The 27,449-nt window shown below is 44.0% G+C and overlaps 1 protein-coding gene across 2 annotated transcripts in view; it reads left to right on the top strand.

Moving 5' to 3' along the window:
* Positions 1-27,449, top strand: part of Ephb1 (Eph receptor B1) — a 432,566-nt gene that overhangs the window by 319,209 nt on the left and 85,908 nt on the right. For both annotated transcript variants that reach the window (NM_001168296.1, NM_173447.3), the window contains exon 6: positions 25,344-25,468. In NM_001168296.1, the coding sequence (NP_001161768.1) occupies positions 25,344-25,468 (125 nt within the window). The remainder of the gene's footprint in view (positions 1-25,343; positions 25,469-27,449) is intronic.

Below are 27,449 nucleotides of genomic sequence, written 5' to 3'. Positions count from 1 at the left end.
GACCTCAGAAAGGCCATTTGCAGGCACTGGCATGCTGTCAGTGGGGGCGAGGTCAGCAGGCAGCACTGCTGTTGACCCAGGTCGTGGGTATCCATCCTCAGCAGCTTTGGGGTTTTCCTCAGCATGGAGAGCTCTGAGGAAAACTAGGCTTTCTTACCTACTACCAGCTTCTTTGGAAAAGAGCCACAGAATACCAGGCACGGTACTCTAGAGAGCTTTAGTAGCCACAGATAGCAATTCATACATGTGTTAGGCTGGGGGAGGGGGCAACTGGATGTGACTTGGAAGTCCAGATCAGCCAGATGACCAGGTACCTTCCTCTACTCTTGCTCCTAAAAGGACTTAGGGAATTGATGCTTAGGATAATGCTGTGACCCAAAGGACAGAAGGAGATTCAGCTGCCTGTACAAGGGGCCTGGTTGGTCTATTTGAACACTTGACCTTTGGAAATACAACCACTTAACACACTCTCTGTGACAGTTATGTGGTGTTGGCTCAGTACACACCCATGTGCTTACCCATTCTCCTTCATTCCCTTCCTCAGCAAATGCACTGACAAATACCTTCTGTCAGTCATAGACATAGCAGGAAAGTAAACAGGCAAAGATCCATGTCCTCATGGAGCATTTAGGAGTCCACATCACCCGCTAAGACCAGTCTGAGAGGCCCAGGAAAGCCAAAAGTTGATTGGTGATTCTACTGTAACTTGAGGGTCTGAGCCCCTCAACTGGGTTCTTGGTCCCTGCTTGAGACTTAGGATATAAAAACATGCCAATTCCAGAGAGCACTTCGGTTTCTAGTTTCAGTAGCTCTTCAGCGACCATGTTGGATGGGATATTCCACTGTTGGTTAGCTGGAATAATTTGATCTCCATGCTAGGTAGGCCACACAAACACTGGGTTTCAGAAATCTTTATGTCTGGTTCCGAGTTGTAGCTAGATGCTGAGAGTTGAGAATGGGACCACCGTGGATCAGTGCTCAATGACTAGGGTGTCACATGGAACCTGGGGACTTGTTTGTTTGTCTTTATCCATGTTGGGTCAAGTGTTATGAGTATACGGCTTAAGTGGTGACAGTGGTGCTGTTGACAGTGTGATGGTACAAAGTTCACATGAGCTTGTTACAATCCTCAGCTGCAGAAGAAATATAAGGTGGTTTATAAAACAGCTACCATTGGCATTGTGATCTTGGTAAAGAAGGGTAGAAGCATGGAAAGGGGTCCTGATACATGTCCACTTAATTTCTTCCTGATTTTTCTATTGCTTGAAGAGATACCATGACCAAGGCAACTCACAGAAGAAGAGTTTATTGGGGGCTGAAAATTCCAGAGGGTTGGAGCTCATGGCCATCATGGCAGGGAACATGGCAGCAGTCAGGCAGGAATGGCACTGGAGTAGTAGTTGAGAGATTACATCCTGATCTATAAGCACTAGGCAGAGAGAACTGGGAATTTAATGAGCTATTAAAACCTGCAAGCCCATCCCCCATTGACATACTATCTCTAGTGAGGCCACACTGCCTAATCCTTCTCAACAGTTCCACCAACTAGGGACCAAGCATTCAAATATGTAAGCCTCTTTGGGGGTGGGGCATTCTCATCCAGAGCACCTCACCATTCCAGTGGGAAGCCCCTCCAGGAGCCAGAAGAGCACAGCCTGGGTCTACCAACCATATTGACTCCTGAAGACCATGTCTAGCTAGATGCTGAAAGCATAGAAAACATTCCACAACTGTTAATAAATAAATTAATTAATAAGGAGCATTTCAGTTCTCAGAAATCACCTTCTGGCATCACCAAATGATTTAGCTTCAGCTCTTTCAGTGGTTTCTTCATAAGGCATTGCATTCTGGGCTAGATTAGCATTAAGCCTATAACTGCCCCAAGTACTGATGCGGCCTGGGACTTCTTATGAATTATAAGACATAAGTCTTACAATGCCCCCCCCAAAGTGGCCCCATGGGAGCCACTTGACTATGACCTGGCCTGCTCCGCCCCCTGCTCCCCACTGTTGGAACGACTGGCAGGCACATTGGTAGCTAGCAGGGCTGGCATTCCAGGGCTGTTGTCTGTCCACCTGCATCCCCGCTCCCTGCCTGTCATTTTCACAGCACCATCCATGTTAAGCAGGCAGGAGCATGAGGGGTTTTTGAATACAGCAATTAACAAAACAGTAATCAAGCTAAGTGTTTAATTTCAGAAAATTAACATCTTCTCAGAGCGGATGTGAAAGACTGGGGGAAAAGGCACAGCAAGTGTTCTGGGTAAATAAAGGCAAAGCTGGACCACAAATATTTTGTAGAGAAATGGGGGGTCTGTCAGCACCCCAGGTCCTGGGATCAGTGTCTGCTTAACTGTAGGATGGTAGCTGTAACATTGAGCCCTAAGATTTTAAAGCATGCATTTCCTTCTTTCCCTTTTTCTTCTAGGAAATGAGGACATAGCAAGGTCCAGTCATACTCCGTGATGTATCTGCCCCATAGAGAAATCCTAGTGTGACTTTGACCTTCCTTAAACATTGCTAGTCACATGGATGGTGCCGTGAGTCCTTGGATGAGTGATAAGAGATGTGTGTGTGTGTGTGTGTGTGTGTGTGCATGTGCAATGCCAAACACACACACACACACACACACACACACACACACACATTGTTACTATCCTCCTGATGGTTCCTGCAGGGAAGGGGGCCATGTCTCATTCCTCTAAGCAACCCCCATATCTCAGCCCTGTGTCTTTATCTTCAGTCTCCTGAGTGGCCTTCGATCATATCTGCAGACACTGCCTCATAAGCCAGTGGCATTGTTCTTTACAGGATGTGTACAGGGAGGGATGCGTGTAAAGAAGCAGGCATGCAGGGAGCTGGGTGGAGACAGGGGGACAGCAAAGTTCTCTTGGTGTCTGTTCCCTCATCTGGTAGGCGGGAAGGAGTGCGGAGACTAAAGATGGGGACAGCAAAAAAAGCGGCTGTGAGGTCTGGGGGAGGCTAAAGGCTTTGCGGTGAAATGCGATAGTTAATAGGAAGAGCGGAGCTCTCAGGGGTTACACTGAGCTCAGCACTGCCTGCAGAAGCCCCTCAAATGGTGTCCTCACAGGGCTGCAGGTCCTCAGGAGGAGACTGTAATCTAACTTAATGAGCAGCTTTCCTTGAAGGGTCTAGCAGGCAGCTGACATTGAGAACAAAGAAAGCAAAGCCTGAGAACGAGACGATGGCTGGAAACTACCTAGGAGATATCCCAGGGGCTTCCAGAAGCCTTCGGGGACAGCAGCTAGAGAAGATAGGTTCAGTCCTACACGGAGGAAAATTGTGGAGGATTTGAGCACCTGTTCAAAGCGTTGTTTATGCAGTTGGATATTCAGACTTCAATTTCCTCTCTCAAGTGGGAAATAAGGTTGGTTGCCAAGAGCGCAGGAGATAGTATTGGGGCTGAAGAATTGAGGGGAGTAGAGCAAATCTGATGAACAATTATGGAAAATGGAGGATGAAATAACCAGAGAACTCTGGGTTTCTAGAACGCGTGAGAGCTCATTTGAAGCTGGTAATCACGTATTTACAAAGATGCTCTGCTACTCCTGCCTGCCTTGCCCTTGTGCATGGCCTTCCCAGCAGCATGCTTCCTGGATATCAGAGCCTACAAGGAGACCATGCATCTATGTCTGGTTGAGTATTGATAGTTGTATGGTGTGATAAAAGAAAGACTCCCCTGCCTGAGGGCATGAGTACCTCAAATTTCATTACCAGAAAGACAGAAGCTAAGCAGAATAATAAGCTATATGAATCAGAAGGGGGGGCTGACTTCGTGGGTGGAAATGGCACCAACAGGGCAGATGAAGCCAGGAAGAGTTACAGTGACTCATTGGAGATGGTGCTGAGGAATCACAATACTTAGTGGATAATTTTGAAAATGGAATAGCTTCGGGTGAAATAAAGTCCAAATGCAGACTGTGGACTGAGCAGAATGGGAGAGGTGTGGGGATGAAGGGATGAAGCCTGAGTGACTCAAGAGGACACTGGGATGATTCTCTGGTGAGTGATGCTCATGGTGGAGTGGAGGTAGTGGGGGCCGGAGACCTTCCTGGTTTCTGAGCAGCCCCTTTGCAGGGTCCAGTGGGAATGTGATCCTTGGTGGGATGATAAAGCCAGGGTTGAAGGAGAAGAGATTGGGACATGGTGGGGATAGTGGAACCCAAGGAGGAGCTGGTGGTGTGTGCTACAGGAGGGCAGCCAGCTGCAGTGAGATGCCCTGATGAAGAAAGGCAGTGGTGGTGGCAGAGGGGTTGCCACCATTGTCTGGGGCTCTGTGAATATGCCTGGGTGAGAGCTAGGGAGGAACCAGGACATACAATGTACTGCAATGTATCTTTTATCACCTTCAGGGACAGCAAGGCCCACCCGGGTGGGTGGTGAACTTTCTGGTGAAACTTTCTGGGATCCGATATTAGATCAAAGGTGCCAACACTTATCCTATAATACCAAGAAAAGCAGGTAGGCCCACAGGATTCAACTGAACAGAGCATGTCAGCTAACCGTAGGTCCTAATGATTCCCATGTGCCTTGGCAGGGATCCTGATGCCTTCTGGGGACAAGCCACTCCACACCCTGACCTGACACACACATCTCCACAGCTTCCCATGCCTCTAGGGTCACATAGCTCAGGTTTGCTGTCATTTTTTACAGCAAATTCTCATTTTCTGAGGTACCTTCTGGTTCCCCAGGTATAGAGAAAGAGGTGTGGAGCAATGCTAATCTAGGGGCACCAGGATCAGAATGCATGGCAGTGCTAGTGACCTCTGCTTTCTGCAATGTTCCCCATACTTGGATGGAAGGGGTTGCAGGGGGCCCAGCTCTCTCTGAGAATATAAGGGTTCCTGAAGACAGTGGGTGATGTGAGACTAGCTGTCTCCTACCCTGGGGCAAGGCGTCCTCTAGAGATAGTGGAATTGCTGAGCTCCTAAGTGTAGGGACAGGATAGAGGGCCAGCTAGCGTCTCCTGGAAAGGAGGCCAGGCTATTTCTGGCTTTGCATTAACTTGCTGGGGACTTAAGGAAGTCGCTGTCTCTCACTTGCCTTCAGCCAGCTAATCTGTAAATTCTAAGAGTTGACAGAAAATTGAATGACCTGGATGTCCTCTCAGAGCTTAACATTTCTGATTTCCAGATTTTTAGATAAGCAGTTTCCAAACCTGAGCACGCATCGGATTCGTGTGAAGGTCCGGAAGGGTCCCTAAGCCCAGATTACTAGGTCCTGGCTCAGCCAGGGTGGGAATCAAACGTCTCCAGTTATTACCAGATCTCGGGTGATGCTGATCTGGGACCACAGTCTGAGAACTCACAGAGTTAGTTGGATAGTTTCAGTGCAGAATATCTCTCACATTTTGCATGAGACAGAAGAGAAGAAAGGAGGTTCCTGCATTAAGTTTTTAAGAAAGACTCCATCCACAGGTCCCAGATGCACGCGCATGAGCGCACACCCACACCCACCCACACACTACACACCACACACCACACACCACACAAAACTTTGACTCGGAACCAAACCTTTAATGGAAGGAAGAGCCTCTGACTATGTCCTCGAGTATGAAGCACACCCGGCTCACTCAACCTTAAATCCCTCCCTATCCTTATGGAGTCCTACCTACCCCCTGACTCAGCCAGTATCCCACAACAAGGAACAAAGGCTGCTCACCCAGGCCGTCCTCTGACACCAAGTAATTCCAGGTTAGAGAGGGAATTCAAAGGAAGTGGCAGGGTTAACTCCCAGAATAAAACATGAAGCCAATGTTCACAATAGGAGAAAACAATGAGAGAAATAATTAATTCTGCTTTTGTATTCATACCCAGGCTCCAAACTAATTGCTTATTTGTTTAATCTACTTTGACCAGAAGTGTTACTGCAGCAAAAGTATTTAATGAGTCAGGCTTCCTGATGTAAAATTCAGGCATATTTCTGCAGTGGGATGAGTTTTAGTCAACAGAGGGAGAGCTTGCTCTCAAGACAGGGCCTTCTGAGCTGAGTTTCTTCCTGGAATGGAAATGTCACCGGAAACGCAAGTCATCAGGGTGCAAGCCATTCTTTGCCATCAGTTCCAAGAGACCTGGATTCTTTAGCTGATGTTTCAATACAGGGTTGGCTTCTTGTTTTCCCCCATGGATGTGTTTTCCATGAGGGAAAAGCCAGCCAGCCCTTCCCAATGGGCCTCTCCTCGCTCTGTCATCTATACCTTTCTAGGAACTCACAGGATTTAACCGGAGGTTCCCAGGGGACTCTCAGAGGCTCCCAGCAGCTTAGTCCCACTGAGCTGAGGACTGACTCAGCCTCCTGAGTTTCTTCATCTATGCAATGCAGAAGTCCTGTCCCTACCTCCCTGAAACCCCCATATTTATAGCTGTTCCATGTCCCCCTTCACAGGATTCACGGCTCTGATTGCCCTCATCTACCTTCTTCTAAATGCTAATACCTATATTCCATAGAAATAAGCCATTGTGTACACACACACACACACACACACACACACACACACACACCTTTCCTCTGAGGACTTTGGAGAAGATCCCTAACCATTGCAATAAGAGCAACATTTGTTGGGCATCTAAAATATGGTTAATCATACTGGTTAAGTGGCAAGTGGCTAAACCATATCTCCTTCCCTAAAGACCTTACTTCAATGGTGGAGAACAGGGAAATTAAACAATGGCGAGCTTATACCCAGGTCTAGCACATTCCCAATAACGTTATGAACAGTGAGGGCTTTGAAATGGGCAAAGCTACCCAGGGCAGTGCTTTTAAAGGCTAGTAGTATAATGAAGACAGGTCATGATTAGATATGAGAAGTAGATTTCCAAGCCTGCAGTGATCAGTGCCTACCACACCTGTAAATGTTAAGGAGTCAGGACTTTTTCCAGTGGGAAGGTGCTGAAGGTTTGAGGGGTATTAGGGTAATGGATAAAGTCAGGCTTCAGGAAGACTAGTCTTGCCATACTGCAGTTTGAAGTAAAAAGGTTCAGAGGTAGATATGAATGGTGGGAGAGTATGGTGGGGCATAAGGAGAGAAGCAAGATCCATGGAAAGGCCATGATAGAGTCTCTGGAACACTTGGGTCACGCCTCTGAATGAATAGGCCGTGACTCCCTCTCCAGAGTTACAGGTTGTCTTATTCTTGGGAACAAGGCAATCTCTCTTGCCAAATTACTTCCTGGGGGTTGAGGCAGACTGACTCCAGGTTTCACAGGGAAACCATTCCTCTTCCTGAATGTCTTTTTTTCCTTTTTTTTTTTTTTCTTTTTGGCCTTCCCTTGCTCCAAGTCTCTTCTTGCCTAGCACCCTACCCTAACATGGTTAACATGTTTATTTATTGTCTCAAAGGTATTTAGGAAATAAATGCCACGGCTACACTGGATGGGTTGTCTCCTGTTTATCGTGAGGAGCCATGCCCAGGGATTGATTTGGATGTATGAGCAGCAACAACAGTCCCAGGCGGAGAGTTATATAGGTGGATGCCAAATGCCCAGCCTGACAGGAGGGGTAGATCACATATGGCACAGCCTCAGAACATTTGGAAAATCCATAATGTGAGGATTAACATTCCTGTTGTACGGCTGAAGGGTATAAGCTTCAAAGTTGCTAAGGCCTCGGGTTAATTTAGGATCGCATTGTAAGCAGAGGGCCAAGCCAGAACAGGAGCCTGTATCTCAGTAGCATTATAGGGCCCTGCATACAACCCCCCGTTCAGTTCTGCTCATTCCTGCTGCACTGGGCTGGGGCCCAGGGCTGGCTGTTGTTCCTCAGTTCACCTGTCTACACAGCTGTGGTCTATGGGATAGAAGGCAAGCTGAGTCCAAGGACCATTGGGTTGGGGTATGCTATCCTAGACAGAAGATAGGAGTCTGGTATTTTCATATGCTCCAGCAATCCAATCCTAGGTTTACCCTCAAGAGAAATGCAAACATATGCCACACAGAAACTGGTATATGAATACTCACGGAATCATTATTCTTGTGTGTGTGTGTGTGTGTGTGTGTGTGTGTGTGTGTGCGTGCATGCGTGTTCATGTGTGATGTATAAATGCACGTAGAGGTCAGAAGACAACTTCAGCTGTCATTCCTCAGGATTTTTCTACTTTGTTTTTTGAGACAGAGTCTCTTACTGGCCTGGAACTTGCAAAATAAGTCAAACTGGCGGTCTGGCACTCCAGGAATTTCACCTGTCTCTGCCTCCCTAGCACTGGGATTGCAAATCTACACCAGCATACCTGGCTTTTTGGGGGGCGGGTTCTGGGGCTTGAATTCAGGTCTTCATGCTTATCAGGCAAGCTCTTTATTGATGGAGCCATTTTTCTCTGACCCTGAATTATTATTATTATTATTACAATTAAAAAACATTTTCACATATATCTAGAATGTATTAGGGTCATATTCACGCTCCATTACTCTCTCTTTACCATCCGTTTCTCTTGTTAACTCCTTTCTCCTTTTCCTAATGAGTCTTTTTCATACTGCCATGTAGTTCCTCTGTGTGTGTGTGTGTGTGTGTGTGTGTGTGTGTGTGTGTGTTTAGGTCTTCTGCAGGCAGCTGAACCTTCTACATATTCTGTATTCATGTCCATTCTGCATCAATACGACAGTATTTTATCGCATTAGTCTCCACCCTCCAGCTCCTACACATTTTTCTGGCCCCCTTTCTATGACCCCTGGGCCTTGGATGGTGGTGTTCTAGTCCCACTTAGAGCTACACTCAAGCGTTACTTTTTCAGTATTTTGACCAATTGTGGGTCTCTGCATTAACTGTCACCCTGCCAAAAAGAAGCTTGCCTGACCAGTTGAGAACAGCATTAGTCTATGTGTATAAACAGAAATACTTAGAAGTCAGTTCTGACTACATACAAGTTTAGCACGATATCAGTAGTACATTCTCCCTAGGGTCTGTGACCTCCCCATCCACAGGCTTTTGGCCCTTTGCAGTAGCAGGCATATATCCCACCTGTAGAATGGCCTTTGATTCCTATTGGAAAGTGGTTAGCTACCCTCCACCTCCCAAATATCCTTGCCACTGTTACAGCACTGTATGCTTCTTGCCTGTCTGTCTAGAACCATAGCACAAAGGATCCACAGCTGGGAAAGACAATTGGTGACCTTTCTCTCCTTTCAGCCTGCAGAGCACCTTCTGGTGCTGTGGGCTCCAGCCAGCAGGAAGGATGCTGACAGCACAGTGCCAGCATTGTCTTAACCCAACAAGTGTGGAAACCGTTCAAAAAGCAATGCTTGCATTAAAAGTTGTTAACCCGTCTTGAGTTTACATAGTTCATGCTGAGACAGCAGTGTCTCCAGGTGGAAATGATCACTGTAATCACCATCTCCTATGAAAGGACCAAGGACAATGACCCTACTATGTCCACCATGGGTTATTGTAACATTAGCATCCTTTCCGTAAGAGTCTTCACTCCTTCAGACTGAAGAGACCATTCACCCTTCAGGAGACTTTGAGACCTTCTTCCTCAGCTGAGCAAGTTACAATGAATTCAGTAATGGCCTACAGAGTCCGCTGAGCCGAGAGAGATGGCAACAGACCATCTGTGATAGGACTCCTAGCTGTATAAGCAAGGCTGTTTTCTTCTTAGAAAAGATTCAACGACCTCCAACAATTCCAAATGTCTTATTTTCATAACTTCTTCAAACATCATACTTCAACAGAACAACTCAATTCAGAGTGCATTTGCAGTTTGCCATGAATTTTCTTTAAAACTACATGTAAATATTTTTGATATCTTAAAAAAATGTATTAACATAGTAAACTTGTATCAGTTGTTAGATCCCAAAGTGGATTATGGATAAACCTCTTGAAGGAATTATTTTGACCCAAAAATCAATTAAGAGATTATGAAGTAATTTCTAATAAGCAAGGATAATGCTTCAAACTTAATAATTATCATAGAAAAAAAGCACATTTAATTATTCTTATATTTTGGAATTGGAAATGATTATCTGTTTGGGGAAAATATCCCTATTGAATAAGGGAAACAAAATGAGTAAGAAAAGAAACTTAAATGTGGTCAAATTTGTAGCTAAATTAGTGGGTCAGGGCACATACCGACTTGGGGGCACTGCCAAGGTTTCCACGTGGCTGTACTCCAGGTCTATGTATGGAAGGATGGACTTTTGAGATAGATTCATGACGGCATCTCAGCCTTCACGGAGCCACAAGCCTTCCTGCCTTCTTTGGAGCCTTTTGGAAAAACAGCAGCCTGGCTATTCCTATGTTTGATGCCCATCTCTCGTACTGTTGTCCATGACCAGTGACCAGTGTTGGGCTGGTACTTGTCCTGCGTTGTGACTGACATCCTTTCTCACTTGCCTTAGCATCATCCTTATCTACAGTTTATCCACATCCCCCTTGTTAGAGCAGGCAAGAAGATGCTGCGCACTAGCTGTTTTCCATGGGATGCTCTTGGATTTGTCTGCTACTAAAGCAACTGGGCAGAAAGGTCTCCCAAAAGTTTTCAGTAGCTCAAACCAAGATAAAGGATGTCTCTTCCTTGGCTTGACCTTTTTTCCCTCTCCATCTCTGAGCTACTTGAAAACTGCCTTTAAGTTGTTCTCTGATTCTGACATCCTTAAAGGTAGTCTTGATACTGACAGTAGATTTCCCTAGTACAAACTCTTGGCTCTAACTCTGATTAGATTTTGTATTGGGGACAGAGGGGACCATCTTTGTTTCTTGCTCTCTTTATGATCCTGTTGGGGTAGCATCTGTGTTTGGGGGGGCAATTTTGTTCCTGTTTAGATTATTTCCTGAGCAACTCCTTTTAAGACCACAGATCTTTTTTTTAAGACATTTTCTTCATTTACATTTTAAATGCTATCTCCAAATCCCCCTATACCCTCCCCCTTCCCTGCTCCCCAACCCACCCACTCCTGCTTCCTGGCCCTGGCATTCCCCTGTACTGGGGCATATGATCTACGCAATACCAAGGGCCTCTCCTCCAATTAATGGCCGACTAGGCCATCCTCTACTACATATGCAACTAGAGACATAGCTCGGGGGAGGGGGGAGGTACTGGTTAGTTCATATCATTGTTCCTCCTATAGGGTTGCAGACCCCTTCAGAGTGTTTGCTACCAAGATAATATAAAAGATACCTTGGACTCAACTCAGGGATTCAAAATACCCTATTTGGTATAAGCTCCAAGGTACAGCAGTATAAACAGAAATATAACTTAATTTCAAAGAGCTACATAACCTAATGTTTTCAGAACAGAAAGCTAATAATTTAACCTATGACTACTGGAGAAATTTAGCTGGAAAGACACATAGAGACTGTTGCAGGCATGGTTGAAGTGGACCCAAGTAAATCTCAATGACAACAGATCTTGTTGGTCAACAGTGCTGGTTTTGGAGACATGCAGTATACAAGAATTACAGAGTCATAGAGGCTCCCACAAAGATGTCAAAAAAGAAAGTTCAAAGAGCCAAGTCAGAGTCTCTGTAATTATTTATCTGGTTGATGCAAGAATCTATGAAAGTAAAGATGAAACATCAACTGAACTCCCTCTCCCCAAATAAAGATACAATTCGTCCCCTATAGGCAGCTCTAGGTGGCATGCAAAGTCACCATACTTGTCTATAAGGCCACAGATCTTTACTGACATTTCAGTATTTTCTTTCCAAATAACCCTTGAATTAAATCTTTCTTATCTTTTCTTTGAAAAACTCTCTCTCTCTCTCTCTCTCTCTCTCTCTCTCTCTCTCTCTCTCTCTCTCTCTCTCTCTCTCTCTCCCTCCCTCTGTCTCTTTCTGTCTCCTAAATTTGAATAATCTTGTGAACTCTTTATTTTCATTATTTCTCTCTCTGCAGAATGTTTAATTTACTCAAAAGCTTTGTGCGTCCTTGCAAAACAGATTCTTTCAAGCATTCAGCAAAACCATTTCTGCCTTTGAGGATTAAATAGAAAACACTGGCCAGAACTGACAGTTGAAATCAATGTTTGGGGGTGGAAGGGTCACAGGGGTTGCCTCATGAAATTAATCTTCCTATTTGCCTTAGTTTTTCCAGAAGTTGGTATTTGGATGAATACCCAAACTTCTTTTTATTTTCCATTTGTCTGATGGTTGCAGAGCACATAAACTATCAGCTTTAGGGGTGAGTTTGTCCTTGAAAAAGGAAAACCTAGTCAATTGTTGTAGGTGCTGCTGATGGCAGTGCCATCCATGGAAGCCTGTGCCTTCCATGCAGGCGCTAAAGAAATGCTCTGTTGCTTTTTCTCATGTGCTAAGCCCCATCACGATTAAAGTGTAAGACATCTAGAGTTCCTTGTGTGGGACACACAGTTTACCAAAGGGCTTATAACTTTCAGGACATCACTGCCAATCTAGGAAATGTTTATGGGGATCACCACAGTTCTCTTCTCCTGGATCTGTCAGATGCTAGGTGACTGTTGGGGTGGCCTATGGCATCTCCAGAAACAATGCTATTTATGGTTGGGATGCTTCTTGTTTCTGGGTCTCTCTGTCATGCCTTGTGATTGTCTTTATAATCTGAGTTTAATGGGGACTGAACTCCAAGAACCTCAAGGGCAGGTTGTGTTCTCTTAACTTCAACCCCAGTGACCAGAGCAGGCATGTCATAGTGTTTGACAGATAGATTGAGTTTTGCATGAAAGTTTTCTGAAGATTAGAGGTAAAAAGGAGACTCAAGCCCAGGGTTAGCCTCAGGCTACTAAGGCTGATCTTTAGTTCTGAGAATTATGCAAAATGATGGCATTTATTGTTATATACTTATGCATATTTGTAAGATACTTTGTTCACCTTTAATCCCCAAGTATCCCTCTTAAGCTCTATTACCTCCCCCAACCCCGACCTGTTCTTCTACAGTTCTTTCTTCTATTTTCTCAAGTTTCCCGAATCCCAGCACCACATATGTGGGAAAAAAATGTGAAACTGTCTTTTCAAATCCGGCCCTTTAAAAAAAGCATCTATCTATCTATCTATCTATCTATCTATCTATCTATCTATCTATCTATCTATCCATCTATCTAATGTATTGAGCGTTCTATCTACATGCATACCTGCAGGTCAGAAGATGGCATTGGATCACTTTATAGATGGCCATAAGCCACCATGTAGTTGCTGGGAATTGAACTCAGGACCTCTGGAAGAGCATCCAGTGCTCTTAACCACTGAGCCATCTCTCCATTCTCAAGCCTGGTTTTCTTTGCATGACAACTACCAGTTCAATGCTCAGTCTATTTCCTTGCAAATGATATGAATCTGATCTTCTTTGTGGCTGAATAGTACTTCACTGTGCATTAGTGTGTGTGTGTTTGTGTGTGAGAGAGAAAGAGAGACAAGAGAGAAAGAAAGAATTATCTACGGACTTTGATGCCTTCAGCTGTATACTCATATACTCAGGAGTGGTAATATGGATTGTATAGTTTTGATTGAAGATTTTGAGGAATTTGTAAAGTAACTGCACATTCCCAACAACAGTGTGTAAGCATTCTTCTCCCACCTCAATCTTCTGAGCTGCTCTTGTTTTTGTTGCCCACCATAGCCATTCTGACTAGGGTGAGAATCACAATCTCAATGTATATTTTATTTGCATCCGCCCCCCCCCAGTCAAAGATGTCTTACAGTTTTCATGTATTTATTGGCTATCTGTGTGTTGACTTTTGGGAAGTATCCACTGAGTTCAATTGTCCAATTATTGGTTGGATTATTTGTTCATTTGGTGCTGAACTTGTTGAATTTTTTTCCTTTTATTGGATATCACCCATTAGGTGAATAGCTGACAAGGATCTTCTACCATTCTGCAGCTGCCTCTTCATTCTGCTGTTGTTTCTGTTGATATACAGAAGCTTTCCAATTGGATGAACCCCACTTGTCAACTCTTGCTTTCTCTTCTGAGCTATAGAAGTCCTTATTCTGGAAGCCATTGCCTATGCCTGTATCATAAAGACTTCTGCTATGTGTCTCTCTAGACATTCCAATTTTCAAGTCTTAAATTCATACAGCTTTGAGGTGATTTTTGTGCAGATTGAGAGGCGGAGCTATAATGTCAGCCATATATGTGTGGATGTCCCATTTCCCCAACACCATTTGTTAAAGATGGTGCCTTTTCCCTAACTTTTATATTTTCCTTGTCTTTGTCGAAAAATCTGATTCTGTAGCCTTGGGTTTATTTCTGGTTATTTCTTCCATCTCATTGTCTCAGCTCTATTTTGTGTCCATTCCTTGCTGTTTTATTACTATGGTTCTGTAGTGTAATATGAAATGGAGTGTTTGATGCCTCCAGTGTTTCTATTTTGTTCGGGATTGCCTTGGCTACTTGGGGTCTTTTATACTTCCTTATGAACTTCAGGGATTTTTTTTTTCTTTCTAGTTCTGTGAAGAATATCATTAGAATTGTGGTAAGGATTATACTGAATCTATGAATCACTTTCAGCAATATGGCTGTTTCTGAGTATCAGTTCACTTGGGGCACCCAGGGTCTTTCCATCCTCTAGTGTCTTCTATTCCTTTTGGGTTTCAGAGTTTTCATTACAAAAGCCTTTCATCTTCTCCTCGGTTAGGTTTATTTCTAGATTCTGTTGATGTTATCATTAATGTGATTGTTCTCCCGATTTCTTTTTTAGTGAGTTCATTTCTGGTGCTTAGAGAATCTACTGATTTTCAAGTGCTGATAATGTCTTCTGCTGCTCACCTAAATTTGTAAATCAAATTTATAATCTTGCTGTGGAGTCTCTCAGAGACTTTGAGTTCTTCTTTTCCAATGTTTCCCCTGATTTCTTCAATGGCTTATTGGTATTTCAGAGTATATTTTTCAATCTCTCTGAATTTGTGAAATATCTGTAGTGTCTCTTGTCAGCTATTTCTAGTTTTTCTACATGGTAAACTGGTAAGATCTAAGTAAATATTTCAGTAGTTTTACGTTTGTCACACATTGCTGCATATCTTTAAAATGAAAAGTTTGAGGGACAGTTCCATGAGCTTCAAAGATGAGTGCATTCTTCATCCTTTGGATAGAGTATTCTATAGATGTGTGCTGATTCCATTTGATCCACGATGCAGTTGATCTCTGTGTCTCTCAGCAGTGTTTCACGCTTGATCTTTGGTTTGGATAGCCTCTCCATTGGAGAGAATAGAATAGTAAAGTCACCTACTGTCAACCTTCCAGTCACCATAAAAATATATCAGAAAATTACTAAAAGGAGGAAAGGTTTACTCCTATGAACACTTTTACAGGTTTCAAGCTGTGGTTGGCGTCCTTCTTAGCTGGGAGCCTGTGGTGAAGCAGGGTACCATGGCAACAGGAAGGCCTGGTAGAACAAAGCTGACCACCTTCTGATGACCAAGAAGCAGAGAGACAGGAAGGAGCAATAGACAATATAATCCTTTCAAAAATATCCCCCCCCCAGTGCTCTTCTCTGACTAGGCCCCACCTACTAGTTTCCATCACATGTCAATAATACCATCAGGTTATGACTCTATCAGTGGGCTAACCTGTTGATGACATAAAAGTCTTAATGGTTTTCCACATCTCAGTAGCACCATCAGCCTGGGACAAAGCTTCACATATACCAGCCTTCAAGGGACATTTAATAGACAAACCACAGCACACATTAGTGTTGTGTTGATTCCTATTTGTATCTTTATGGATACATCTACTATGAATTGAGTCATACTGATAAAAGTGTGTATATATTTATAATCATTGTATCTCCTTAATAAAGTGTTTCTTTTATCAATATATATCATATTTATCTCATATAGCTTTAGGTTGAGATCTACATTTTTGTATATAGGACAGCCACTTTACTTGCTTTCACATTCTGGTTGCTGGGAATATAACTTTTTATCCATTCATTTTCCATTATTATAGTTCTTTGCCACTGTGGTGAGTTTCCTGCAGGCAGCAAGTAGTTGGATCTTGTTTTATCATCTAAGAGGCCAGACTTCTTTGTTTTTAACTGGAGAATTATAACCATTTACAATAAGGATTACTAGTAAAAAGCATGTTCTACTTCCTGCCATAGTGTTGTTTTGTCTAAGATTTGATTCCCTCCCATGTTCCATTTGCTCATCTGGTCTTAGTATATTTATCCTTCCCTATGTTATTTTGGTTGTGTTTATCTTCCTTTTCTGTGTGGAAGACTTTTAAGTATCTCCTATAATGCTGACATAATGTCATGAATTGTTTTAGTTCATGTTTATCTTGAGGGTCTTTATTTCTCCTGTTCTGAGTGCTGAAAAAGAAAAGATGAAACATGCAAAAAAGGAACAACAAATGAGAGGGAAAATCAAAATAAAAGATTTTAAAATGGAAAACAACAAAGGGGAAAATGACAAAAAGAAAATATTCTAGTGAGTTTTTTTTTTCTTTAAAAGAGTAGATGAGCAAATGCAAGAGTTAAGAATTAATTTTTCTGTTGAGGGACATCTGGGTTCTTTCCAGCTTCTGGCTATTATAAATAGGGCTTCTATGAACATAGTGGAACATGTGTCGTTATAACTAGTTGGAACATCTTCTGGGTATATGCCCAGGAGAGGTATTGCTGCATCTACCAGTAGTACTATGCCCAGTTTTCTGAGGTACCACCAGACTGATTTCCAGAGTGGTTGTACAAGCTTGCAATCCCACAAGCAATGGAGGAGTGTTCCTCTTTCTCCACATCCTCGCCAGTATCTGCTGTCACCTGAGGTGGAATCTTAGGGTTGTTTTGATCTGCATTTCCCTGATGATTAAGGATGTTGAATATTTTTTTTCAATTGCTTCTCAGCCCTTCGGTATTCCTCGGCTGAGAATTCTTTGTTTTGTTTTGTACCCCATTTTTAATGAGGTTATTTGAATTTCTGGAGTCCAGCTTCTTGAGCTTTTTGTATATATTGGATATTAGTCCCCTATCGGATTTAGGATTGGTAAAATTTTTTTCCCAATATGTTGGTGGCCTTTTTGTCTTATTGACGGTATCTTTTGCCCTACAGAAGCTTTGCAATTTTATGAGGTCCCATTTGTAGATTCTTGATCTTACAGCACAGGCCATTGCTGTTCTGTTTAGGAATTTTTTTCCCCTGTGCTCATATCTTTGAGGGTTTTCCTCACTTTCTCCTCTATAAATTTCAGTGTCTCTGGCTTTATGTGGAGTTCTTTGATCCACTTAGGCTTGAGCTTTGTACAAGGAGATAAGAATGGATCAATTTGCATTCTTCTACATGATAACCTCCAGTTGTTCCAGATGTCCCTCAACAGAGGAATGGATACAGAAAATGTGGTACACTTACACAATGGAGTACTACTCAGCTATTAAAAACAATGAATTTATGAAATCCTTGGGCAAATGGATGCATCTCGAGGATATCATCCTGAGTGAGGTAACCCAATCACAAAAGAAGTCACTTGATATGGACTCACTGATAAGTGGATATTAGCCCAGAAACCTAGAATACCCAAGATACAACTTCCAAAACACAAGAAAATCAAGAAGGAAGACCAACTCGTGGATACTTCTTTCCTCCCTAGAATAGGGAATAAAATATCCATGGAAGGAGTTGCAGAGACAAATTTTGGAGCTAAGACGAAAGGATGGACCATCCAGAGTCTGCCCCACCTGGGGGTTCATCCGATAATCAGCCACCAAACGCAGACACTATTGCATACGCCAGCAAGATTTTGCTGAAAGGACCCTGATATAGTTGTCTCCTGTGAGGCTTTGCCAGTGCCTGGCAAATACAGAAGTGGATGCTCACAGTAATCTATAAGATGGAACACAGGGCCCCCAATGTAGGAGCTAGAGAAAGTACCCAAGAGCTAAAGGGGTCTGCAACCCTAGAGGTGGAACAACAATATGAACTAATCAGTACCCCCAGAACTCGTGTCTCTAGCTGCATATGTAGCAGAAGATGGCCTAGTTGGCCATCATTGGGAAGAGAAAACCCTTGGTCTAGCAAACTTTATATGCTCCAGTACATGGGGAAAGCCAGAGCCAAGAAGTAGGAGTGAGTGGGTAGGGGAGCAGGGTGGGGGGGAGGGTATAGGGGACTTTTGGGATAGCATTTGAAATGTAAATGAAGAAAATATCTAATAAAAAATTTTAAAAAAGAATTAATTTTTCTACTCTTTTCTTCTTTCTCTCTTCTTTCTCCTCGTCCTCTCCTCTTCCTCTCCTCTTCCTCTCCTTTCCTCTCCTCTCCTCTCCTCTCCTCTCCTCTCCTCTCCTCTCCTCTCCTCTCCTCTCCTCTCCTCTCCTCTCCTCTCCTCTCCTCTCTCTCCTCTCTCTCCTCTCTCTTTTCCTTTTTTGGAGGCAGGGTCTCTAGATCAGTCTGGCCTTGGATTCAGTAAGTAGGGGAAGGTGAACAAGATAACCTGGAACTCTTGGTCTATCTGCTTCTTCCTTCTGAGTCAGAATTACAGAGTTACATCATCACATCCAGATTTTTGCGATTCTGGGAAACAAACCCATGTCTTATATGGTAGGTGAGCACTCTACCAATTGAGATACAGCTATAGCCTAAGAATTAAACATTAAAAGGGGGTAGGGAGATGCACATGTAAATTTCAATCTAAGCAGGAATTACAAAAAGTTTTAATCAAAAGCAAGCAATCAAACCAACAAAAACCCTGCAAGTTTCCTTTCTGTGACTGTGGAGGCAGAAGAACAAGTTCTATGCAAGCTCTGGAGAAAGCATAAACAGTATACTGTCTGCCTTTCTCTTTCTACATGCATACCAGTGGATGGCCTGTCACTGGCTGCTGTTGCAGGTCCAGGTCCAGGTTCATGTTTGCATGACAGGGCAACATTACAGAATTGCAGCCATCAGTGCTGAATCAGGGACAGCAGTGGATCCTGTCCTGATCTGGTTTCCATCTCTGTGATAAAACACTAACTAAAACCAACTTGAAAACGGTTCACTTTAGCTTATACTTCCAGACAAGAGTTCATGACTAAGGGAAGTCAGGGTAAGAGCTCAAGGCAGGAATCTGGAGGCAGGAACTAAAGCAAAGACAACCTACCACAGGGGAATGCTGCTCCCTGGCTTTCTCTCCACGGCTTGCTGGCTTGATCTTTTGTCGAACCCAGCACAACCTGCCATTGGGGGTGCCACCACTCACAGCAGACTGAGCCCTCCCACATCAATCATTTATAAATAAAACATCTCACAGACATGCTCAGAATCCAATCCAATAGGATCCCCTAATTGAATTTCTCTCTTCCTGCATCATTTTCGTTTGTGTCACCTTTACATAAACTAAGCCACACAGATCCTGTCGTCCTCCCCTTAACCCTGGTGTTCTGAAATAGCTCCTACATGTAGGCAGTTACCCACAGGCACAGGGTTACCTCATCACCTCAGTGCTTACCACCTTCCCTCTCACACTGATGATCCAAACTGGCAAATGCCTTTGTCCTGCCTTCATCCCTTTCACCCTGCCTCCCTCTTTTTGGTCTCAGCCTGGTGTAGCTTTCCATTCAATGTAGCTCTTACTTTTCTCATTATTACTCTTGTTATTGTTGTTTAATTTAATTATTACTATTATTTAGTTTTCTGAAGGTTCCACTGCACAGGTTCTGCTGACCTGAAGTCCACTATATAGGCCCAGGCTGGCCTAGAACTTGCAGCAATCCTCCTGCTTCAGTCTCTTGAGAGTTGGGACTTCAAATGTGAGGCATCATGCCTGACTCTTCAAATGTTTGGGCAGAGTCTTTTTTGTGGCTTCCAGACTGGCTCTCTGGCCAGCACTTGTATCAGCTCATGGCTTTGTTCCCAGACATGGGAAAATGAAAGACTCTCCCAGCTGTAAGCCCAGGCAAGACCTTATCAAAATGACTTTTCAACAACTACACACTGTGGAGCCAAGAAAGCTCCCTGTGTGCCTTTCTTCTGTATGGGTCCTGGTTGCCCTGCCTGCTCTGCTGGACCTCTGCTTGGTTGCAGGTCTGTGAGACTGTGTCTCCTCAGCTTCCTCATCATCATCCTTTCACTGATGACTGTCACCTGCACAGCTACCAGCCTCAGTCCTGGGAAGTTCTTTCTCCCCCTCAGTCCTCTACATAAAGCTATCAACCTTGGTGCTGGGGTATTCTCTGTTCTGCTCTCCAAGTCACTGAATTTTTCTGAAGTCCACTTACAGATAAACTTTAGTGCTTTTTGTGACCCCCCCCCCCCCGCCCGAAATCTCAAGAAGTAGCTGCTCTTCTGCCTTTGATTCTATCCCCCAGAGAAGATGGCTTTTTCTGTGTGCCTCTAACTGACGAGCTTGGAGTCCCTTTTTGTTTCTTTGTTTACTTGTTGAATTTGTTATCACTTTTGTTGAGACACAGTCTCATACAGTGTAGGCAGGTCTCGACCTCACTATGTAACCAAGGATGGCCTTTAACTTTTGACCATTGCACCTCTGACATCCCAAAATGGCCATTAGAGATGTGCACTGTCATGCTTATTTTTCTGTGGTACAAGGGATTGATCCCAGAGTTCGGTGCATGCTCAGTGAGGACTCTAGCAGCTGACCTACATTCCCAGCTCTGGGTCTTCCAGCATTAACAGATGACATTTTACCTCTTGAGACAGAGGGAACCTGAAAACCTGTGGCATTTCCAAATCAATATCATGCAGACTGTGCTTCCACATTGCCTACAAGGGTAGTCTGAGTGACAAGATGCCGTAGGAGAGCACTGTTATCAGGAGCCCTTCCATCATCCCCATCTTGGGTCACCCTGGGACCCCCAAATATGAGGCAACTCTAAAAGACTGTGTCACTTTTTGGAACTACCTTGACTTCCCTCCAAAGCAGGCAGGGTCCTGAGCAAGGCCAACATGAATCATGCAAATGTCTAACCACTAAAGCTGTGCCTAAATCAGGGGCCCAGTTTCCAGTTCCATTTTGTCCACCTTAGCAGTTGGATTTAACATATTTGGTCCCCTGAGTGCTTCCTTCCACTTGGTTTCCAGGCCATCACCCCCTTCAGGCTCCCACTCCATTCCCCTTGCCTTCTAGGGGCCATTTGCCCTTTTCTCCTCATTTCCAACATCTTAAAACATGCACTCCACTAGATATCTTCATGATCTGTCAGTTCCATGCCTTTCTGATTTATTGACTTGCTAATAGTTCCAACTTTACACACATGTCTCCGTATCCTCTGTCTACATAGGACATCCTAGACACCTGAAGAGTAGCCTTCAAAGTGGAACATCTGGTCTCCCTTCCCGGATGGCTACTGTTGATGTCGTCTCTCATCTCATTCAATGGCAGCCTTGCCCTTTGGATGTTCCAAACAAAAACGTTAAAGTCATTTTTAATTCTTTTTCTTCTAAATCCTGCATCAATGGAGACATTACCAATGCCAGCATTCCTTGATTTGTGAAGGGCTACATCCCCTGGACACTGTCACAGAGTTGTAAAGACAGTAAATCAAAATTACATTGTGCATGATTTTTTTTCCAGGAGAGACAACTCTCTAATCACCCTAGATCAGTTATTCACAACAGACCAGCGGAGTAATTATACTCAAGTCTAGTTTACTGCAGCAGTGACTCCACTAGGGTTACTAATGGGAGCATGGGTGACCCAAAGCCAGCCACATCACTGAGAAGCCTGTCCCAACATCTGTGACAATTGCTGAGGCAAGCTACCAGAGAGTAGGTTGTTCCCTGTACAACAACATAGGCAGCTCTACCAGAGAGTCTCATCTCTCTCCAGAAATTGTTATTGCTTGTATAAACTTGGGAAAGGGCCCTGTGAATCTTGTCATTTTCTGAGCACCTTGAGGCCTCTAAGTTTTATGAGCTTCCTGAGTCTTATGAGTCTTCCTCTTCTCTCCAGAAGGGAATGATCTTATTGGGAGGAAATAGCTACACCATAGCACTCAGTGCACCTAATGGCAAGTTTAGGCCAAACTAACTTAAATGTGCTCAAACAGTAGTCTATAGTTGGGAAGGATTATGTAATTAGAACCTAGTTTATAACAATATATCAAACATCTCATATAACTTAATAAAAACAGCTGTGCCCCAAACCAGACATCACACATGTACACACACACACACACACACACACACACACACTGGTGATATAATAACTGGATAATGGGCTGGAGTCTCTGTATGTTTATAATGTGGCTCATTGCTGCTGCTGAATACGAATCACTTTTTTTTTTAAAACGGTAGAGTTGAAGAAGTAAAGTCAAAACATCATTACGTTAGGGACTGTTTCTGTGTAGACTCTGACCACTCTGTTGTTGAAGCCTGACCTCACAAGAGTGGCTTTAGAATAGATCCTTCTGCTTTTGCTGACCCATGCCTTCCATTTGCAGCACAGAAGATGACATTGTCAGCACACAGGTCAGAGTGTCATTTGGTTGTCATCTGCCCTTTCACTCCCCTGCTCACCTGGAGAAGAAGCCCAAGGCCCTCCACCTTGACAATGATTCTTCCAAGTCAGATCCTTTGCTCCAGCTGTTTCTTCTCAAATGCTGCTCCTGCTGGTCTCTAGCTTATACTCTTGTTCCTGCAACTCAGGGAAGCCTTTGCTTACCAAAGCCATGTACCTCCTACCCTGGTGTCTACTTCTGCTTTCCCTACTTAATTTTCCCCATTGGGCTTACCATCTTTTATATATCCTGTTATTTGTTTATCTTCACTGGACTCCGAATCCCTCCAGTAGAGAACAGATTCCATGAGGGCAAGAAACTTGACTTTGCTCTTGAGAACCTAGAAGAGCAACTCCAGGGCACATGCACAATACCTGTTTAATTAATTAACAAAGCTAGGCTATAATACGAAGGTAAGAGAGAAAAATGCATTAGACAGTTGAATGAAGATAAAATGTTCTTTCAACTTATTAGTTTAGTAGATCAAATTTGACATCATAAAAGCAAAGAGGGATTATGAATCTCCACAGCAGAAATCCAACTCTACAGACATGGTGAGAAAGAACATACCTCAGGGAAGTCTAGATGTTACATGTGACTCTAACTTCAGGATTGAACAACAAAGGCATGCTTTTGATTGAAAGACTATTAGTCTCTTTAATAGAATACACAAAAGGTTTTAATCTAGCTTGTAGTACAAACAGTGGAGGAGAAGTGGACTGGCACCTCTAGCTCATGCCTACAGAGATTGGGACAACATGGGCCCAATTGCTAAAGGCACTGTAGGTAGCAGCATGTCCTGCTATCGCAGAAATAGGTAGCAGCTGGCCATTCTTTTTTTTTTCTTTCGGTTTTTCGAGACAGGGTTTCTCTGTGTAGCCCTGGCTGTCCTGGAACTCACTCTGTAGACCAGGCTGGCCTCGAACTCAGAAATCCACCTGCCTCTGCCTCCCAAATGCTGGGATTAAAGGCGTGCGCCACCACACCCGGCTGGCCATTCTTTATAGCAAGTAAAACTCAAACACAATATGACTTATTTCTTTGGATTTTTATTCTGTGCAACAAGAAGTGTTCTAGATTACTTTAGTTGGGAGAGGTAAGACCAAGGAGAAGAAGACAATTTTGATACAAAAGATTCATAAGAAGTGAGGACTACAAAAGCACAGGGCAGGATGTCCCACATGAAACAGGAACTTGGCAGCAAGTATTTGGTAGGAACATTGTAGCAGGAGCCAGACCACAATGGTCACCCCATCCCAGGAAAAGTAGGAAGGAAGGAAGGAAGGGAGGGAGGGAGGGAGGGAGGGAGGGAGGGAGGGAGGGAGGAAGGAAGGAAGGAAGGAAGGAAAAAGAACTGGGTTGGAAGAATTTAACATAGTTTTATTATTATCAGGAAACTTTGGGAAGATCATTGTTGAATCTTTGATTTGAAGTTCCTATTGGAGGAACCCATGTTTTGCAAGGAGGGGCTGGCTATTCAGTGATCAGCCAGAGACCAGAAGGAAGCAAGCCTCTGTGTGAATACAGCAGTATAGTATCTCAGGCCCTTAGTCAGTTACATCCCTAGGAGTAGGAGCTCTGAGAGACGCACCGTCATGGCCAGCACATGGTCTCTAGTAGTATTTGTGTATACTGACCTCCAAAGTCCAGGATTACACTGATGCTAAGGTGCTGTGGTAACATTTCCCACCCTTCTCACTCTTGTGAGAAAACTGGGAGCATCTGTAGAATGCATACTCTTCTTCCCTTCCCCAGCACAAGCTGATGATAGTAGGTGCCCCATTCCAACAGACTGTATGCAAGTCCATGCCTTCCCCCTTGCATGACCTGCAGGCTGTGATTCTGTAATTCTGGGTCTTGGAGGGAATCTATTAACTTAAATTGAGGATAGTAAATGTCACTCAGCCACGGTCCCCAGAGAAACCCTTGTAAAGTGGAGTTCGAGTGAGGAAATGACCTTCATCACTACACAAGCGCCAGGACTAAAGAAAGCAGCCCCTGAGCTGGGCGCCGACTGAGTTCCATCCATTACTCGCCCCTTCCCTCAGGAAGACAGCCCTCATTTATTATTTCCAGACTGTTTTCATTTTACTTACACACGGTGTGAAAAAAAATGTTGAATTGGGAAATAAATATTATTTCCAAACAGAAATTTCATAATCGTCTTTGCTGATCTTGGAGTTATTATCGTGTTTCCAAACGTTTGCTTGGTGTATCGTTTCTTCGTTTGTGCTTATGAGTTCCTCGTTGCAAATGTTCTCATTTGGAGGTTTCTGACGGAGCTTCTGTTATGGCTCTGTGTTCTTGTCTTCATGAGGGATGCTGCCTCCTTGCTTTTTGAAGTACATTAAAACCATACACACAGTGCCAGGATGAAGTATTTGCTGGAATGTTCCTCTCTATTGCATGGTTACTTTGCACTGATTGGTTCTACTCTCCATATTCTCTTACCCCAGGTTCTTGGCTCTGCTGTAGCTCAAACCATCAACCCATTACTGCAGCATCTGTCTCTTCCTACTGTTTTTCCAGTTCTTTTTGATTTTGGAATGATTTTTTTTAAGTGTGTATGTATGTGTGTGTATGTGTCGTGCATGCCACAGGAAGCATGTGATGATCAAAGTTCAAGTCGGTGGGGCCAGTTCCCTTATTCCACTTTTATGCCAGTTTTAGGGATTGAACTCAGAATCCCAGGCGTTCAGAGCAAGCACCTCTATCTGCTGTACCATCTCATCAGCCCTGCTATACATTTTGATTTTTGTACCACATCTATCCCAGCCCTGCCCACATGTGCTTTCCTCTGCTAAATGATCACGTTCTGTCTCCTCTGTCATTTCAACTCCATTCAGCCTACAGAACCCACAGGGAGTTAGTTGTGCAGATCCAGTTCAGCTAGTGAGAAAGCACAGAAGTCTCTCCTTGTTTATCTCTGAAAGATGGCACTTCTCCTGTATCGACCGTCCCTTCAGCTGGCCTGTCTCTTCCTCTCTCCACAGCCCCCTCCACTGTTCCTATCATGCACCAGGTCAGTGCCACCATGAGGAGCATCACCTTGTCATGGCCTCAGCCGGAGCAACCCAATGGCATAATCCTGGACTATGAGATCCGGTACTATGAGAAGGTGAGCCAGCTTTGACCTCATCTAAGGCCAGGCCAGCACTGTTCAGTGAGTGTGGTCAGTGGAGGGCACAGGGAGACAGGCTGGAGGAAGCCAACAGGGAAAAAGAATTGGATGCTGGAGGCCAGGAGCTCCCTTGGGAGAAAGCCAAGGCTGCCCTTCCTGCATTGACTTGGGATAGAACCTTTAGACGCCTCATCTGACAGTCTGGACAGTTCTCTGGCCTGGCCTGTTCAAACCACTCTGCCTCCTACAGCCATGCAAGTGCTGTCTCCGGGAGGATGCAGTAAAACCACCTGGTGCCCCCGAGCCTTCAGAGGATTTTGGAGTCTTACAGATGAGTGGTTCTCAAAGTTGTTGATTTCTGGCCTCCAACTCAAGCTTATTTATTTATAAATATATGCATGTGTCACGACACTAATGTGGAGGTTAAGGAACATGAAATTGGATGTTTCTAAGGGTGAGATTAAAAAAAAAAAGAATTGAAATAGAAACCTGTGGGTTGCATTTCCTGAGGAGTCCGATGCTGCTGCTGAAGGCTACACAGGGCATGTGTTGCCAAGAAAAGAGACACAATGCCCTGTGGGGTTGGGTCCCAGGCCAGTTCATCATCCAGAGAAACAGGGCATCCTCCACAAGGGTGAACTGCAGCATTTGCAAAATTCTTTAAAGAGCAGTGTGCTTCCGACACACTGTTTGGAGACGTGCCAGGTGCATTTGTTTATTTGTTGAAGAGTTAGATCACTCTACTGTTTGGTAGGTTCTGTTCTAGGATGTATTAGTGAACAAAAGAGTTCCGCCATCAGGAGTCTTGCTTTCCCAAAGAGGGAGACAGACTAAACAATGAACATACAGATTATGGAAATGATTATAATGTTTAAAATAGTAGCATAAAAATATAGAGCAGCCGGCAAGACCCTCAGAAGGCAAAGGTGTTTTGTTAGCAAACCTGATGACCTTTGATATCTCAAAACCAAATAAAGGTCAGAAGAAAGAGCCAACTGCCACAAGTGTGTTCTCTGACCCCCACACATGTGTAGTGGCACGTAAACACCTCCCCTATCATATATAAACAGAGAGAGAGGCACAAAAAAAAAGAAGAAACTCTTACAAATTAAAAGAAAACAAAAACAGAAGAGATAAACGGATTCATAAAAGCCAGGCAGGGCTAAGTCACAGACTTAAAGAACATGGTCGTAGTCAGCCACTTGGAGAAGAGATCTCTTTATGTATCTGAACCAAGTAAAGTTATGAAGACGTTATCTCAGCGAGGAGAGAACGGTAGATCCTGCTAAGCCGTTGCAGCTGCAGTCGTTCCTGCACAGGAGCAGGAAGCAGATGAGAACACCTGGATTGGGGTGGGCAGCAGGGGAATAGTACCGGTGTGAGAGCGCTCATAACCAGGGGAAGTTCATGGGTTGAGCTGTAATGCATCAAGCTTTACTACTGAGTGAGGCAGGAAGCCACTGCAGGTCTAAGAGCAGAAGAGAGACAGGATGGGACTTATATACTGAACATCATTCAGGCTGTAAATAGTCCTGCTTGATCCATAATCACCTGTCAGGAAGATAGATACTTGAATTGGAGCATCAACTACGAGCCGTTGAAATTAGCTGGCTCCCGTATCTACGGTGCACACTGCAGGTAGAGCTAACAGGATGTCTAAGTTGGATAGGATGTGGATGAGTTTTAGAGAGACACCCTAGAGTGATGTGGGCATCATCAGCTGAGGAGGAGATCTTGGTGGGTAATGGATGTTGGAGTGGAGGAAGAGAGCAAGTGCAGCTCTGTGGCTAAAACGCCTGTGAGAAAGCCACATCTCTGCGTGGAATAAAAATCCTGTGACCTCGGCCAGAAGATAATTCCTAATTTAGAATTAGGAGAGGGGATGGGTCAAAGATGCTTATGTGGGTTGCTGGGATGTACACAATGTAAAATCCTTTACCTGGGCAAAGGTACCTCTGCTGGGTGTATGGGCTGGAGA

Source organism: Mus musculus, chromosome 9 (assembly GCF_000001635.26).
Source record: "Mus musculus strain C57BL/6J chromosome 9, GRCm38.p6 C57BL/6J".
NCBI classification, from domain to species: Eukaryota; Metazoa; Chordata; class Mammalia; order Rodentia; family Muridae; genus Mus; species Mus musculus.
This window is presented reverse-complemented; position numbering and strand designations above follow the sequence as displayed.